General features: G+C 51.5%; 1 protein-coding gene across 2 annotated transcripts; it reads right to left on the bottom strand.

Moving 5' to 3' along the window:
* Window positions 1-524: 524 nt before the first annotated feature.
* On the bottom strand, window positions 525-15,850 carry RGS4 (regulator of G protein signaling 4). Of its 2 annotated transcripts, XM_075760188.1 has the most exons (7): window positions 15,740-15,850; window positions 11,748-11,930; window positions 7,565-8,113; window positions 4,923-5,027; window positions 3,911-3,972; window positions 3,007-3,173; window positions 525-2,470 (listed from the first exon to the last, which is right to left on the bottom strand). In XM_075760188.1, the coding sequence occupies exons 3-7, from the start codon at window positions 7,606-7,608 to the stop codon at window positions 2,219-2,221; spliced, it is 630 nt and encodes a 209-aa protein (XP_075616303.1). In that variant the 5' UTR covers window positions 7,609-8,113; window positions 11,748-11,930; window positions 15,740-15,850; the 3' UTR covers window positions 525-2,218. The 2 variants fall into 2 exon arrangements, with proteins under 2 accessions (XP_075616303.1, XP_075616304.1); XM_075760189.1 differs by lacking the exons at window positions 11,748-11,930; window positions 15,740-15,850 and having other exon boundaries at window positions 7,565-8,151.
* Between the last annotated feature and the right edge of the window lie 598 nt (window positions 15,851-16,448).

Raw genomic sequence — 16,448 nt, 5'->3', positions numbered from 1 at the left:
CCCCGGAGGCTGGTCCAGAGGAAACCCCCCGGCACCAGCGTGGCACGGGCACCCCCAGCCCTGCTGCCCAGGTGCTGCCTTGGGCTTCGGCTCGCATTCGGCGGATGCTCCAGCCACAGCTGGGCGAGAGCCAGCCCTGCTGCCCCCCCGCCTCGCAGCTCGCAGGGCCCAGGGACAGGTCGAGCTCTGAGCTAAAACGTGTTCGTTCCCCTCTGGAGCTCCGTGTGGGAGAACATTTGCAGCGCGGAGGTGCTCCTTTACATTCCCCTCGTGCTCACCCCGGCCCCTCGGCAAGGATGGGCGGTGGCTGTGCTGAGCTCGCTGTCAGACACAGCATGGACCCCAAAAAGCCCAGCATCCCCCAGGCCCACGGTGCCAAGGGTATCTAAAGGGTATAATGGCTGTTTCATCTTTCTGTAATTTAAAACGACCTCTGAGCGAAGCCATTTGTAAAATGACATTTTAGAGTACCCTTGGCCAATGAATTGCATCTCCATGAGTTTTCTTTGGTTCACACAACGGCATTTTAGAAGGGACTAATGCAAACATTTTTATTTAGAATGTATTTGTCATTATTTAAATATCAATACAGATTTTGCAATAGTTATCGAGAGTTCCCTGTACCAGAGGAAAAATAAAACATAGCCACATGCTTGGTTATGTTCAGAGCTTTAGCAAGCCCTCCATCTCAGCTGAACATGCAGGGGCGGTATGTGTCAGTACGATCTAATAAATACAAAATAAAGCAAATGTCAAGAGATGTTTCTTTGTGGGCCTGGATGTGCCTACCAGAGAACCACGGCCTCCTCCTGCCATGTCAAAACCTCGGTGTGAGAACTGTTGTCTGGACTGGGACGCAGAGCAAGGAATACACGGTTGTCAGAGCAGCAACATCCAACTAAGGAGAGACCAAGGGCTGGGGGACAGTGTCATCGACAGCCACCGGACTGCTCGGAGCAGGCGGTCCCAGCTGCTGGTGGGCGATCCCTGGTACTGCAGCCCAAGACTGCAAGCCCTGCAGCTCTGCCTTGTGCCCCCAGCTGCAGGGTCAGTCCCAAAGTCCCCAGGGAAGGCCGTGTCTAACCGCAGTGATTAAAAAGTGAGCTGCCTTCTGGCAAAGCCTGGGAGCAGTAATGAGACTGACACATTCCTCCTATCATCTTCAGGAAAAAAGTGAGTCATGCTACTACTGAATTATAAACTCACATAAATAACATAAAAAAAACCCCAAAACAATGACATTTTCAAGTACTCCCAGGCAGGGTCTTTCCTCCCCAGCCGTTGTGGTAGCATTCCTATTCCATCACAAACGGCTCCATACAAGCCAGGGCAGGCAAACCTGAACGCAGACGGCACTCCCAGAGTTAGGAATACACACCTGCCAGCCTGGGAGAGAAGGAACATCTTTCTGTCTAGCTCAGCTACAGCATTTAACCTGGGAGCATGAAGGACACAATTAATAATATATGAAATAATGAACCTCCCCCAGAATAACAGCTCTGTACAGCCCTAGGCAAGATCCTTGGCCAGCGTAAACCAGACGCTACAGAGGGAGAAGCAGCCGGAGGGCAGAGCTTCCCTGCGACTGTGGCTGTGGTGACCGGGGGAGGCTGTTTGCCTGCAAAGTTTTGGTTTCCCTTCAAGAAAGAGTAGGAGCTCTTCCTATGTCTGAGTACTGTAATGCAGCACAGCCTGAGTGCTGAGCAAATATTACTGAAAGCCTAGACCTTTGGGAGCTATATGAACAGCTAAGGACCAGAGCCGGTCCTTTCCATCCCAGCTTTTGCCAATTAGAAAGGGGAGATCACAGTCCCCAAGGCTTCCCTCGGCTTCCTCTTGCCCCTGCTCCTGGCGAGGTGTCACGCTGCAACACTGCCAGCCCGGTCCCTTGGTTGGTAGTGCTGGGTCTGAGCGTGCGCTCCCCCACCGCCCTCCTGGGCTCACAGGGCTCCCCAGAAACACAGCGGACACACAACGATGGCACCCAGCTTTCGCGTCGGACACAGACTCCAGGGCTCCTACACCGATGGAGTCGGAGGAGGGTTTGCTACACAAACTGAGCCTGGCTTGGGTTACAAATGCTGGCTGTTGCATGACATTGGATACGACTGGGACATTAGACAGCTATTGGAGACAGCTCTGCTGCTTCATGCCAATGAATGCTTTTGCTGCCGTATATTCTTGCGAGAGCCCAGCCCGCTCCTGCCTTGCTGCAGGTTCAGGCGCACTGAGAGATGATGTTAGAGTTGCAGTCTAAGGTGTGAGTGTGGCTTCTTTTGCAGTTTTCGGGCCCGCAGCCAGCACCAGGTGGGCTGACCAAGTCCAGGTAATAGGGGGACTTGAGGAAACGGCGGTAAGAATCCTTTTCCATGAGGGTGAATATTTTTCTCTGAGCCTCATCAAAGCAGGACAGCGTAGGCTCCAGCATATTGTGGCTTGTCTTCTCCCGTGTGCATGAATCCAGGTTCACCTGTGAGCCAAAGGGACAGCGTAAGTAGAATCTGTCCCAGAAGCGGCTATAGCATGGGTAAAGGAAAAGCCAAGCGTCTCTTCACCAAGCGTGTTTAAGGTGTCCTTGATGGGCAGTGGTCTGAAATGGCCGTTGGACACCCTGCAGCCTTGGCAGAATCTGTGCAGCTGGATACCAACGCATCTCCGCTGCCAGACGAACGGTCAGGGGAGACTGACACGTGTCCCTCTGGGATGTGGCCAGCCAGGAAACTTGAACAACTGCATGGGAGCAGCTGGAACACTGGGAATGATAGTCCTTGTGGGCTTCTCCCCTTTGACTGTGCACATGGGATGGCCACGTGGTGGTAACTAAGCCCACTTTCTCTCTACCCAAGTTTAATATGAAAGCAATAAAAATGACACGATTTGCTTGCTAACTGAGAAGAGGCAACCTTCAACTCTCGTGAAACTAGCAGGTCTCTCCTTCCCTGTGCTGTTGGCCTGGTTCAGGATTTAGGGTGAAACCTTTGCTCAATGAATGTCCTGTGCACATACCTCTTTTGTTGCCTGCACTGAGATGAACTCATCGTAGATCTTTCTCGCCTTGGGGCTGAGCTTGGCTGGCGACTTGGTTTTCTTGTAGTCCTCACAGCTGACCCAGAACTCGATGTTTTCCTCACTGTACTCAGATTTGAGAAAAGCACGGAAAGCAGCCAGTCCTCCTACAGATTGTTTAGAGGAAAACCAGATCAGGTAAGAGTGTTGGTTCCTGGATACTCATACCCATGAACCCCAGCAAACACCAGTTCTGCGTTCCCCTTCCCAGAGCTGGCCAAGCAGCTCCCGGGGCACGGCTGCCTGCCTCCACGGCAGCCGCTCGTGCATGCCGAGGGAGGCTGGAATTTAGACAGGCCCCACAGGGATGTCACACGTGAGTCCTCAGCTGCCTGCTCCCCCACTGTGACCTTCAGTGGCTCAGCCAGGAGAACACAAGCAACTTGTGTGTTCCCAGGAGGCCCTGAGGAGACGGCCAACACACGCCGCAGGCCATGGGAACAACACAAAGGAAACATCAAGGACATCAGTCTAGCCTGGAAATGATGGGAAGACAAAGTCTCCCATGGGCTCAGCTGCAAACTGTTTCTCCACTTTTTGGTTCTTGTTTAACCCACTGTTAACTGTGCGCTGCAGTCTCGCTCTCCCCTTGCACGGGGTTGAACCAGTTGCCTTCACAAAAGGGACAGCTCAGCAGTAGGTCAAAGCCCCACTCATGATACATTGGGATTGTCCCTTGGATCTGACCAAGACCAGCCCTTCTAAAGGCCTGTGTGGCCAACAGAGCTACTGTGTGCCACAAAGAGACATAAGATAACGTCCCATGCCCCCTCCAGGGACTGCTCAGCTCACACACTTTGCAGGCAGCACCCTCCACATCTCCCGCAGGACCCTCTTTACTTACTGTCGTGATGGATCAAGTTTTCCAAAGAGTCTGCCCACTTCCTGACTTCCTCTTGGCTAACCCTAAAAGGAGACAAAGGGAGAAACATAGGGAAGATTTATGAGGGGTATAGAAAGGACAAATCTTTTTCCCCGACTGTCGTAAGAACATATGTGAGAGACCAAGAAGGAAATGTGTGTTTGCTTTACAGACACCCCTGGGCATCCCAGATCTAATCTACAGAAACTGCGGTTTGCAATTCCTGCCACCAGCCAAGGGCTGGAAGGGAATTTTCCTGGAAAAATTGTTGGGGACTTTGCATTTGTTTTGTGACTGGCTGCATTTCTTGATGGGACATGGACCTGGGATCACTCTTACATGTCATATCAGTGAGCTCCAAAGGGCTGATTTCTTTAACCTGTCAGGAGAACGGTAGCTATATGGAAGAGAGAGGAATGTGGGAACTAGAAACACATGGGGAACGTGGGATGACATCCTGCATTCATTCCCCCTGCCATACCAGAATATCCTAGGGCTCATCTATGTCAGGAGCATACCTTGGCCTTTGGAGTCCTCCCTGGAAAGGACACCATCTACTTGCACCTCAGTGAGAGCAGCGATACCCTGACAGGCTGCTCTCGGTTTTCTGTGCTAGTACCTCTGTGCAGCTGTGTGGACCATTGCACAAACCTGTCTCAAAGAGACGGTGATGCTGATTCTGCAATGTGTCAAGTCACGCTGGGTCTTGTGATGGCATTATTCCCCTGTGCAGGACACTGCACAACTCCTTCCGTGTGCGTGTGCATATTGGATCACAGAAGTGTTGGCAGAAGGGGACCTCTAGTTCAGCCTTCTTCATGGAAAGGGACTATCAATACCCGAGGACTATTGCCACACTAGATTCAAACACGCAGGTGTTCAGGAGGTACTGGGAAGCAGCAGCACAAACGCTAATGAAGTTCAGCTCAGTGAAGGAGTAAACAGCACGTTGCAGCCAGCTTGGGCTTAACTACATGGCAGCGTCCGCTCTTACCTCTGGCTTGAAGCTATTTTCTCCTTCTTGCCCTGGGAAGAGCTGTAGTCACAGGAGTCTGACTTCTGCAGCAAGAAGCCCAGACGATGCTTCATGTCTTTGGCACTGAAAGAAACAATTCAAGTACGAGATGAAGATAATGTGGTACAACTCCCTCTGCAGCCTCCTCACCCGCAGTAAGCTCCTTCAGCATTACTCAGTGATACAAATGCAGGTCACTGCTAGCGACTCCAGTGCTGACTTTTCACTCCCCACATAATGCACATTTCTGTTGCCAGACAAACACGACAAAGTCAAAGAAGCAATTTTTCACATTCAACAGCACCATTTTCTTGCTGAGAAGGTCATCGGCCTGGAGCAGGGCTGGCAAAGGGGGAGAAGCTGCTGTTTTCCTACGGTTTGTTTACAGTTAAAATATTGTGATAGAAAGGCATCGCCGTGCTGTAAAAGTGTCACTTCTCCCTAAGCTGATTTGCCCAGCTACCAGTGCCCATTTCTTGCACACTCACTAATCCTTTCCTGCAGCCCTTGCCATCTCCCCAGCGCATCACCCAGCCGCAGGAGCAGTGGGGCCGTGCCAGGGCACCCCACCAAGCAGCCGCCCGCGACACCGAGGGAAGGGAAGGGTGAGGAGCAGGACTGGGGTGAGATCTGGGGATGAGCCGGGAGCTTCACCACAACCAGCCCCCGCTGACTGCAAGCTCTCCCTTGCTGCGTGGCGAGCTCCTACGAGGATGCATGCTTAATTTTGTTCTGCTTTCCAGCGTGCTCGGGCAACCATTGCCAGACAGCAGCACTGAGATATGCAGCTGGTATTGCCATCAGCATCTCTCTGGATTTCCGTCCAGTTTAAGAACAAGAGGGCGAGGAAATCAGTCCTGCTCGCTCAGGGGTGCAAGCCCTGGTCTGCTGCAGGGTGCAATGATAGTGTAAGCCGAAAATTCTTCTCCAGCTCCTCAGATCAGAGCCTGGAAAAGAGTGAGAGGTTGTGCCGCAGGGCTGAGCTCTGGCAGCTGCTCAGCCTCCCAGCACTTTGCTCCAGCCATAGCACCCTGTCAGCGCTCCCGGCCATATCTTATCTCACTGCTTGTGCTCATAAATGTTTCCTTAACAACTCCAGCACCAGGGTGAGAGCGAAGGAACCTCATAGCTTCTTTAGAGCAGGGCACGCGTGCCCAGGGCCAACATCCAGGCGCTGCCCCGGCAGACATCGGGCACTCTGTGCTGCCTCGTGCTGCCACGCTACCTGCCCCAGAAGAAGGAGACCACTCAGATCTGCAGGAAGGCGGCAGCAGGAGGAAACAAGACACTGCTGCTTGCAGCGAGTCCTGCAGCTTTCTGGGAAAGAAGGATTTTCTTGGGAATCTTGGGCATCTTGGGCAGAGGTAGTTAAAAGACGTGAACTTTTTTTTTTTTTGCATTTTTTCAAATGTTCTTTTTTTCCCTGTCAAATGTTCCTGCAAATTGGGGGGGGAGGGTGTCCCTATTTTTTCCTCATATTTTCAGCACTTATTTTCAAATCCCCCATGAGCAGGGAGCTTTTTCTCCCAGGTGGGAGCAGGCTGAGTCTCAGCCCCTCAACCCTCTCCCATTGCACAGCCACCGAGAAGCAGCCTCAGGAGCGCTCCTGGGGGCACGCGCAGCCAGAAAGGTAGCGCTGCGCCGTCAGAGACCCGTGCGGGTTGGCATGAGCTGCGTGAGCAGGGGCTTTTGGGGGCTGGTGCCGTTCTGGGGTCCTGGGCCACCCCACTGGGGGTCTCCAGGCCCCACAGCACCTGAAAGGGAGCAACACCCTTCCAGGAGGGCTCGTGGCCGCCTTGCAGGCATAGAGACCCGCTGACGCTGGGCTGTGGGGCAGACCGTGCTGCGGAAGGCGCACTTGGGGGTGCAGAGGCTCTGCTCTGCCAGCACTGGGATGCCTGGCGGGTACCACACACCGGGACACAGTCAGATCCTGCACCCATGGCCGGGCGCTGCTCAGCCCATCCAGATCGGCACCGCACACCGGGGGTATGGCCAGCCCCACGTCAGCCCCATAGCGCTGTGCACCGGGGGTACAGCCTGACCTGGTCCCTCACCGTCAGTACACACCCCGGGGACACAGGCTGACCCCACACCGGCCGGTGCCGCATCCAGATCTGTGGTGCCCTGGGCTGGCCCGCATCCCTGCCCTGCCTGCTGGCGGCCAGGTCTCTGGTCCTGCCAGGGCAGGTTTCTGCATTTGGGATGGATACATTTTGGGGAACAACCCTCAAATTTTTTGATATCCCGTCTGTCTCGCTTCTTCCTCAAAAAATCAAAACCAGAAAATTCAGCAGAGAAAGAGGATTCAAAGGAGAAAAGGGGTGCAAAGCTTGCGGCAGAAGCAGATGACAGGCGTATCAAAATATAGCAATGCTAAAAGCTGCTTGTTTTGCTGATGGGAAGGACGGGTTTAGAGTTCCCACAACTCCGCTCTGTACAAAACCCGTATGCAATTCTGCTTCTGATTAACAGAAAAAAAAAAAAAAGCTTGTAAGCAATCATTTGTATCTAACCTTACAAAAGAATCAGAGCCCAATCTGCCACTTCTGCTTCAGACACAAAGTGCAATACATCCAGACTAACAAGACCATTAACAAATCCTCAGAAATAAACAGTACCTTTTTAAGCAAGTGGCTGGCAGCGCAGCGAGTCCCTTACACATCTTGCTCCCGAGGTCGGTTCCGTATTCCAGGAAAAACAAGAAGGCAGGAGGCGGCAGAGGCTGCGTGCGGGTCCTTCACCGACTGCAGAATTCAGTCTCGTCTCCGAGCCAGCGGCGCTGCCTTGGCTCTGTTTTATAGCCTAGCCCAGACAGCCCAGCAGCGCTCGGTGACCCAGTCAGGAGTCAGCACAGCGGCAGCACCGTCCCCTTTTTGCCCACCCAAGAGAAAGAGGGTGACGTATAAGCCAAGACAAAGGAGTGAGTGGGATTGTAAACCTTACCAGAAATGAAGCTTGGTGTCTGGCTGCAGAGGTGGATTCTTTTAAAAGGGCGGAAAAGGCTTCAGGGGCTTTCCTCTACTGCAAAAGGTGGAATGGTGCAGATAAAAGCTGGAGGAGATTTTCAGAGAGGCACAGACAGTAAAAAGGGTCAGAGAATCAATTCTGAGAAGTGAGATGAGCTTTGCTGGTTCCTCGGTTCATTTTCCCCTTCTATTTAAAGCAACCTGGGGAAAACAAGGGACAAGAATTTTGAACACAGAAGGTTTCCACAATCCCAACAAATGCAGAAACCAGAGCTTTAAGGAAAGAAGAGTGTAAATTCAACAGGGAACTGCCCAGGCAGATGACACCATCTTGTTTTATTCTAGAGACATGTAGATATATGCCTTTGGCGAGGCTGAAAAAAAAAGCTGAGGTGTGTATCACTATTGGAATATAAAATGTGTGTGTCCCAGCACATAGACATTTGGGGACAGATCATGTACATGTGTAGGAAAAAGCAAGACAGGAGGTTGACAACACGGCTGCCTTAGATATACAGGTATCACTGCAATACCTTACTTCTCCATTTGTTTTTGCCCCTAATCAAAAGCCAGACCTTGGGACTCGGGAGTCCCCAAGGGATGATGATTAATTAAAACAATAGGCATAACAGAGAGAACTTTGTGGCAGTGTTGAGGCTGCTCTGTGCTAAAGGATGAACCCACAAAACACCTGGTTGCGGGGATGTCTGGTGGTGACTGCACTGCCTGGCTCTGCTGTAGTCCCAAGGGAGAGCAGGATGACTCCAGCTACACCATTTGTCCTCAGCCCTTGGAGGGTGCAGAAGGCAGTTGCCCCTCTGGAGGGAGAGAATTGGCTCATATTCATTGAGTTGCAGCTCAGCACAGCCTGTACCATGATTAAAAAAGAAGGGAAAGCTTTGGGCAGACGGATGTGCATATGGTCTACTGCACTTCGAGCCTTGCTCCCGCTGTGAAATAAAGCAGCAGACTGTCTGCCCACGCTACCCACTGCTACGCTCCCTCTCCCCAGAAAACCTTTAAATACTTTGCTCATGACCTGCAAAAGTTGCAGGGCGAGCTTCTCCCTCCAATGTGTCTACAGCCCACAGCCAGCAGCACGGACAACTCAAATCCCAGAGCAGTTTACCGGCCTTGGCATACCGCGTCCTCTCAGCTCACTAGCTGTGCCCAAAGGCAATGCTCTAATTAACTTTAAAATGCTTTTGTATGAATGTGACTACGCTGTTGCCAAACCTGAGGCAACATGCCTGCGAGTCCTGCATGGTTTGGACTAAAAATCATCTCCAGGGCAGCGTACAACTCAAACTGAGTGAATCCCCTTGTGTTTTTAGTGTTGGTGAGCTGAGAGCACTTGGGGGGATCTGCGGGGAGCGACTGAGTGCTGGCAGAGTTGGTGCCAAAGCTCTCTGATGTCTTCTGTTTGGGGAGGAGAGAAGCCAAAGGGCAGAATATGGCCAACAGGGAAAAAAAGTAACTAATTCATTAATTTCTAAATATTTAATTCAGTTAATTTTAATTTCAAATATGTGCAATGTTATTGCTGTATGTGTGCAACTGCAGCACATTCATCCAAGCAATTCAATAACTCAGCTGGCCGACACGGTCAAGGTGTCTGCAAATGCTAACCCTGACCCTAACCCTGGCAGGCAGAGCCTGACCTCCTGGCTCAGGAAGGTCCCAAAGGCTGCTTGCTAGGGCAGGGATCCTCTGTGCGGAACACAGAAATTCTGCCATTTCTCTGCAAATTGGCGGGTAACCAGATTTAGGAATGTCACACTTCTCTGTGGACTGTAAGCACGTTCGCTGCGTGGCTCTAATGACACTCGAATGCTGGCGGTATCAACATCAAATCACCTTCTGCATTCCCCAAGTTCTGTACAAGCAGGCTGTAATAAGAAATTTCTGACACTGCTATCACAACAGCCAGCCCAAAGGGCTTTGCAATGAAGACCATCCTCCCTGGACTGTTTAAGCAGACTCCTAGAATTGCTGCAGTTGAAATTTCCCTTTTTGCAGTTCATTAACACCGACTGGTTCAGTCTGGCCCCCATGCAAGGAGGTCACGTTTGCATACTGTTTCTCCTCCGAGCTGTGTTTCCCAGCTGTTGCAGTTTAATATCCTCTTGGCTGCTCCAGCTGGTCCCCAATCAAATGTACCCCCTTCCATCTCTTACCCTTCCTAGTCAGCTCTCTTCTCCCAGGGCACAGACTGTGCTGTGCTCAACACCAAAATCTCCTCCTCCCTGCCAGTTAGCGAAGCGGCAGCTCACGCCACTTTTTACGCCTGTCACATCCCCTCTGGCTCGCTTCACCTGCGGCATGGAGAAATCAGCAGTGAGGATGGGCTGGGAGCGCAAGGCTGGGGGTGGGGGCTCCCTGGCCAACACATCTCTTGTGCTTTGGAGGCACCCAGGGGCTCACAGGAGACAACACGCTAGTAAACATCTGCGGTTCCCACTGTGGCATCCCTCGTCCCCCCCACTCATCCCTGCCGCATCCCGCGCCCTGCCTCCCCAAGCAGCTGGAGACAAGGCTATGAAACGGAGCTTTCCCTCCCACCATCACTGCCGGGGAAAAACGTCACACGCGCGTGCTCACCCCCATGCACAAGTGCGCGTGGAATGTGTCCCTTGGCTCAGCCACAGCCAAGCGGCAGGCCGTGGGAGGAGGCAGGGAGCATGGGGAACGCTGCGTCGGTGGTCATTGCCCAGAGCAGAGCTACTACAGGCTGTTGCCCTCCTGACAGCGCGGGGCTCTCCCGCCTCATCCCTTCCCATCTCAGAGCAGCGTGCTCCGGGATGCATGAGTGTGCAAGGAAGACAGCTGCTTTGCGTCACTGGAAACGGAGAATGGCATGACATGGGAGCTGTGAGAATGTGCTGCTGGGCCAGAGCATCTCCTGTCACTGCTGCCTTCCCTGGTCCCCCTCGCAGAGGCTAACAGTGGCCCACTCTTCCTCACCTTCATGTCCCACTAAGCCAGCCAGGCGCCTTGGGACTGGGCTAGCAAATCACCTGGGTGCACGGGGGGACACTGGGCAGAGCATTGCCCATCTTTCTCATGGGCATCCCCATCCCAATATATGTCTGGCCTCCGATCTGCTCTGCAGACAGCATTGGAAAGGACCCGGAGCAGCTCCCCCAGCCCTGAGAAGCACTAACGAGGGTGGCACAGGTGCCCACAGCCCCGGGCTGCAGAAGCCCTGCAGCCCTGGTGACATTTCTGCCCACACGAGCGGACCCCCACACTGAGCCCTGCTGTGGGGAGGGGGCCTGGAGCTGCGCTGGACTCCCCGATTTGCTCCTCCCATACCCCAGCCCCAAGCACTCTTTGCACAAAATCCCTCCCAGTGCAACCCCCCTCCATTGATTTCTTCTCCAGTACACCTGTTTGTGGGTAAGATTTCCTTCCGGCAATGAGGGCTGCATCTTCTCCACATACAGGTGTGCTGTGATTGAATTACGGCTAATGAGCTGGGAGCAGAGAGTCCTGGAAGGACCATTTGGGTCTGAGCTGGGATGCACATGCCTGTGCCTGACACTGCATGTGGCCACGTTTCCTGTCCCAGGGCACTGACTGCGGCCTGACCTCACTAAAAGACACTTGGAGAGGCCACGCTTGTCCCCATAGGGTCCCCCAGCCAGCACTGGCATTCCCAGGAACGCTGTCCCGCAGCATAGTCTGAGGCAATCGTTCTTTCCCATGTCTCTGCAATGCACTGCCTGACTTCACGCGTGACCGCAGCCATGGCCCTCGCAACCGGCCCCCAGAGGCAGCCTTTGAGGAGAGAGCATCTCTTCCCAAATTAGCCCTGATGAGAGGGATGACTCACCATTCTGCCACACGGTTAACTCGCTGCTCGCACGGAAACCTTCTCAAGTGGATGTACCTCCAGGCTGACCCAGTCACCTTTCTGCTTCTCTTCGACGAGGCAAAGATGAACTTTAAAAGGCAAAGCAGCTTTGATTTGTTGTCGTAGTTTCTTGCTGAGCCTGCTCCTCTCTGAAGTGATGCTCTGTAAACGTTAGCACATTCATTCAGTGCATTCCTTAGCCCCAACTTCATACAATTCCTACAACCAAACATACAACTGATGTAATTTTCCCATGCTCTCAGGTGTTTTCTACTTATACCTGCACCTACAGCATCAGTGGATTGGAAGTTCCTAATAATTTGGAGGGTTTTGGTTGGGTTTTTCTTTGCTTCAGCCCTCAGTTTTTGGGCTGTCTACTTCTCCTGTTACTACCCAGAAGAAAATATTTCATCTTGTATCAAAGGAAGAATTTTGTTCAGCCCAAATGGACTTTTTTTCTTTTTCTTCCTGGTTTGGGTTTGCTAATGAAATAAGTAGGGTTTTTTTGTCTGGCTACTGTTCTTGTTTGTGGACATCAGACAACAGAAAAAGCTATAATTCGAGTAATTTACCTTCCAATTTCCCAAACGTCTGTCTCATCATCCATCTTGATTAACAATCCCTTAAACATTTCCTCTTAATCACTATGAAGGCTTTGAACAACACCGGACCACAAACCAAGCCAACATATGCCTGTTCACTGATGCCTTCCCAATGCTAAAAACACTTTGAAACATCTCATTTAGCCACTTTTAGTCCATTTAATATGGATTTTATGACATTTTAAGCCAAATATTGATAGCAAGTCATATTCATTTATAAATCTATTTCACCACCACAACTCCCTCATAAAAGCACTATTAAGCTCATTAGAAAAGGTCTATTTTTCCATTAAATCACGTCAGCTGGTATCAATTATATCACCACCTTTCCAAATGAGCCTGCTATCATCCATACTAATAGTGCTCCTGTACTGATCGAAAGGTTAATAGCTCTGTGACTATACAGTTCACCCCCTCTTAGTGCACGGCTTTCTTCCAGTCTCCTTTCATTCTGAAACGTGTGAAAAAGGACCACTCTTTGTCCTGAGAGCTCTTTAGCCTATTCCTCCAAGAACCTTAGTGCGAGGCAGTTGCACCTGGTTGATACAAAACTGCGCAGATCATCCGCAGGGCAGCGTAGCCCCCAGGCAGGGACAGGGACCAGACGCGCTGCGTCCCAGCTCTGCCCACGGCCCCTCTGGAAGTCTCCCAGCGCCAGACCCCAACGCTGCCATTGCCGCTTCTGTCCCCGACACGTGCCTGGGGGTGTGAAGCAGCTGGTGGTGTGCTGCCAGCCCCTTCTCAGCCCACACACCCTGGCTGAAGCACCGCGCCCGAGAGCTGGTTGCTGCTCCTGCTGAGCAAAGGCGGCTCTGGTGAGATACGCACTTGATTTAAACACACAGTTCTGTGTTCCTTCAATGTTCTTCTTCGCAAGCTGTTGGCACTTATTCTTTGAAGGTCACTGGGAAATCCCCTGCTGAGACAAGAGCTGTGACGGGCGATGGTGGGACAGCTCAGACTGACCCCTGTGGGCTCAGCACCGCGTCGTGAGGTGGTTAGCTTACAGTCAGCGGCTTGTGCACACCTCGCCTGCTGGGCACCTCTCACTCGTGGGCTGATTGCTGCACTCGAATGTGCCCTAAAGTACAGGGGAGGAGGAGGAGGCGTAAAGGGAGGCAGGAAGAGGGTTGATGCGTCAGAAATTAAGACTCCTTTATGTACAGCGTACAACAAAACCACTCCTCGTGCCTTCTGCACCTTAGCAACCTGGCTGTGCAGTGACTTCTTTTCTGCAGCTTTAAAATCCCAACTTTTTAATGTGATTGAACTATCTGCTGCCTAGACAGTTATTAGAGGATGTGAAGTTACAGGCTGCAGGGCTAAATCTTTCGTCGCTGCGGATCTAGTGAGACCTACTGTCTTAACCTTAGATGGACCTTTCTCCCTTCCTTCCCTCTCGTATTTCCAGTGGCAGCTGAGCAGGATTAGAGCTGCCATGCCACAAGGGCCCACGCCAGGGAACAAAGGCGAGAGCTTTATTCAGAAGTGCAAAGCCCAGGGGACGTTTTGTCAGTGGGGTCACGGCTCAGCATCCAAAGCACGTTGCTTACTGCTCTGGTCACAGTTTAGTTGTTTAATTCTCTAAGCCCGCTTACAAACGGCAGCTTGGAAGCAGCAAGCATCTGTCAACACCTGTCTCAAGGGTATGCCAGTTGTTTAAAAGGTGATGTCTGACAAGTCTGCGGATGGGGTTGCAGAGCATCATGATTGCAGGCTAAAGAAACACAAAAGCAAGGACAAGCACCTGCAGCAGAGAAACAGCATCCATTCAAAAGCACTGCTGAGATGCCAGCCCGCTGCGTACAATGGCTGAGTTGACGTGGGGTACAAGTAAATGCTCTTGATGTGGCCCCAGAATTGAAAGGCAATTCTAAAAGGTGCCAGGTATTCAACGGATCAAACAGCCCCGATGCGCAGCTAGTTCAGAAATCACAAAAAGGAAGCAGCAAAATCAAACTGCGCTGAAAACAGTTGGTCCAAGCCTGAAGTTCCTTGAGCTGTGTCTTGGAGGTGAACTGGGCAGAATGAACCTGCAAGTGGCAAACATTCAACATAGTGAAGATGTGGAATTGCTACACCGGGAAGAAGTCGCTTGCTGCAGAGGCTGATTGCATAGGAATGCATACAGTATATGACAGACATGCAAAGGCCTCTGGAAAACAGTCACTGCTCCATCAGCTCTGTTTCACCAAGACCTCTTGCTATTCAAAATTTATGTTGCAGCACTGCTGAAACTCCAAGCAGACCTGAGCTTCACTGTGCCACAGAGAAAAAAAAAATAAAAGCGGAGAAAGAGGTGTGAGCAAAATCTATGGCACATTGTACATGGCTGTGCCCTGCAGCTGATGCTCACAGCATCATGCTGAGAGTGACAACATTTAATGCTTCATCATTTAGAAATTTCTGCTTTTTCCAAAAAAGAAATAAATGCTCCATGTTGTCACATTTCATCCTTCTGAACGTCTCAGCAGGATGCATGTGGCTGAGATCTTACTGTCTCTTCTGAAACTGTGTTTGCCTGTCTTTTTGCAGGCTGGATACTAAAGACTGCAATTACTGGCTCAGCAGGTGAGACTCCGGCAAGCTGCTATCCCAAGGCACATTTGTGCTTTGGTGTTTCAGCAAGAAATAAGTTTCAACATAGAAAGAAAAAATATGGGCTTCTACACCTGTTTTGAATCAAGCCTCCAGTATCTGTAACCGGCTCATCTAACACAGGATCGCTTGGATCACACAGGAATCCGACCAAGACTTACTGCAGCAATCCTTAAACCATCATCCACAGGGGACTTGTGGTCCCAGGGATATAATGCAAAAATCAAAGGAGAGGCTGGCTTGGATAATCTCAGAGATGGAGCCACAAAGGTACACTGTGGACCTGGACTTTCCCAGATCAAGTATGTTCAGATCCAGGGTACTGTTTCTCATCACTGGAGAGACAAGCTAGCTCTAAAGACAAGCGTGGCTCTGAAAGGGGTTGTACTGTTCAGCATTATCACGGTATAAACTGACTGCCATCACGTACTAAGTGCTTTATATTCCATAAGTACAGAGTGTCTATCTTAGTTGTGCATCGTAGGAAATTGCAAGTGAGGGTAGTACTGACAAATTGTCTTTCCCCATTTTGTGAAATAATGCTGCAGTCCCAGTCAGTCCAGCTAAGCTTCGCCCACAAAACCCTCACGTGAGATTGCCACTCAGCCCGGTTTCATGGGCTTGTCCCACCTGGAAAGGATCGCCAGGCACAGTCCCTGGTTTGTTACACAGAGCACTAGGTGCTTGTGAAAACGTGCCCAACACCCCGTCAGCCAGCAAATCCTCCCTGGTCATTGCTTGTGCTCTCCCTCCGTCACTGAGATAGCCTACCTCTTTTCTGCCAGCAGACCCCAGCTGTATTCCTCCCTCGCCCCGTAAGCACCAGCATCCTGAGGTGCCAGTGGAGGGAAGGCCAGGCTGAGGAACAGGAGGGACCCACGCTGGCCAGAAATGGGGAAGGCTGGGGTCATGAGAGCTGGAAAGGAGGAGAAGCGTGGTCAGTGATGTACAGAGGGGGAGGCAGCTATGTGAGGAGAGGCCCCAGAGATGAGCCATGGGAAGGAGAAGGACACATCCCATGGCATCTGGACAAGACAATCCTTGGGAATGCTGCCCAGTGACCAAGGGTCTCCAGGGACACTCAGCTGTCTCTGGAGGGAGCGTGTGGATGTGCTGAGTGGCCTTGCTGCCCTGCAAGGGAGATCGCTGAGAGCTGAAACCAGTGCCCATTGCTTTGGAACTGTGTGGTAGGATCTCCAGGGGAGCTGTGCCAGGCACAAGCCTCCAACGTGACCCTTCTGCTCAGCAACATCCCTAACTCTTTACTGTTATCTTCTGCTTGAGATTCATAATGGAGAATCACTTATGTTCTCAGCAAGAACAGCTAAAAATAGCGCTAATACAACAAGGATGAGAGATGAATTTACAAAGCAGAGCAAGAAGGCACAGAAGCCCCTCACAGTCATTATACACTCCCACAGCTTTCAGATGTGCTTTCAACAGCAAAGGCTCTTGCTGTTTGTTAGGGAAAGAAGGAAAT

Source organism: Balearica regulorum, chromosome 8 (genome assembly GCF_011004875.1).
Source record: "Balearica regulorum gibbericeps isolate bBalReg1 chromosome 8, bBalReg1.pri, whole genome shotgun sequence".
NCBI lineage: Eukaryota > Metazoa > Chordata > Aves > Gruiformes > Gruidae > Balearica > Balearica regulorum.
The sequence above is the reverse complement of the archived record's forward strand: the minus strand, read 5'-3'. Positions and strand labels throughout refer to the sequence as shown.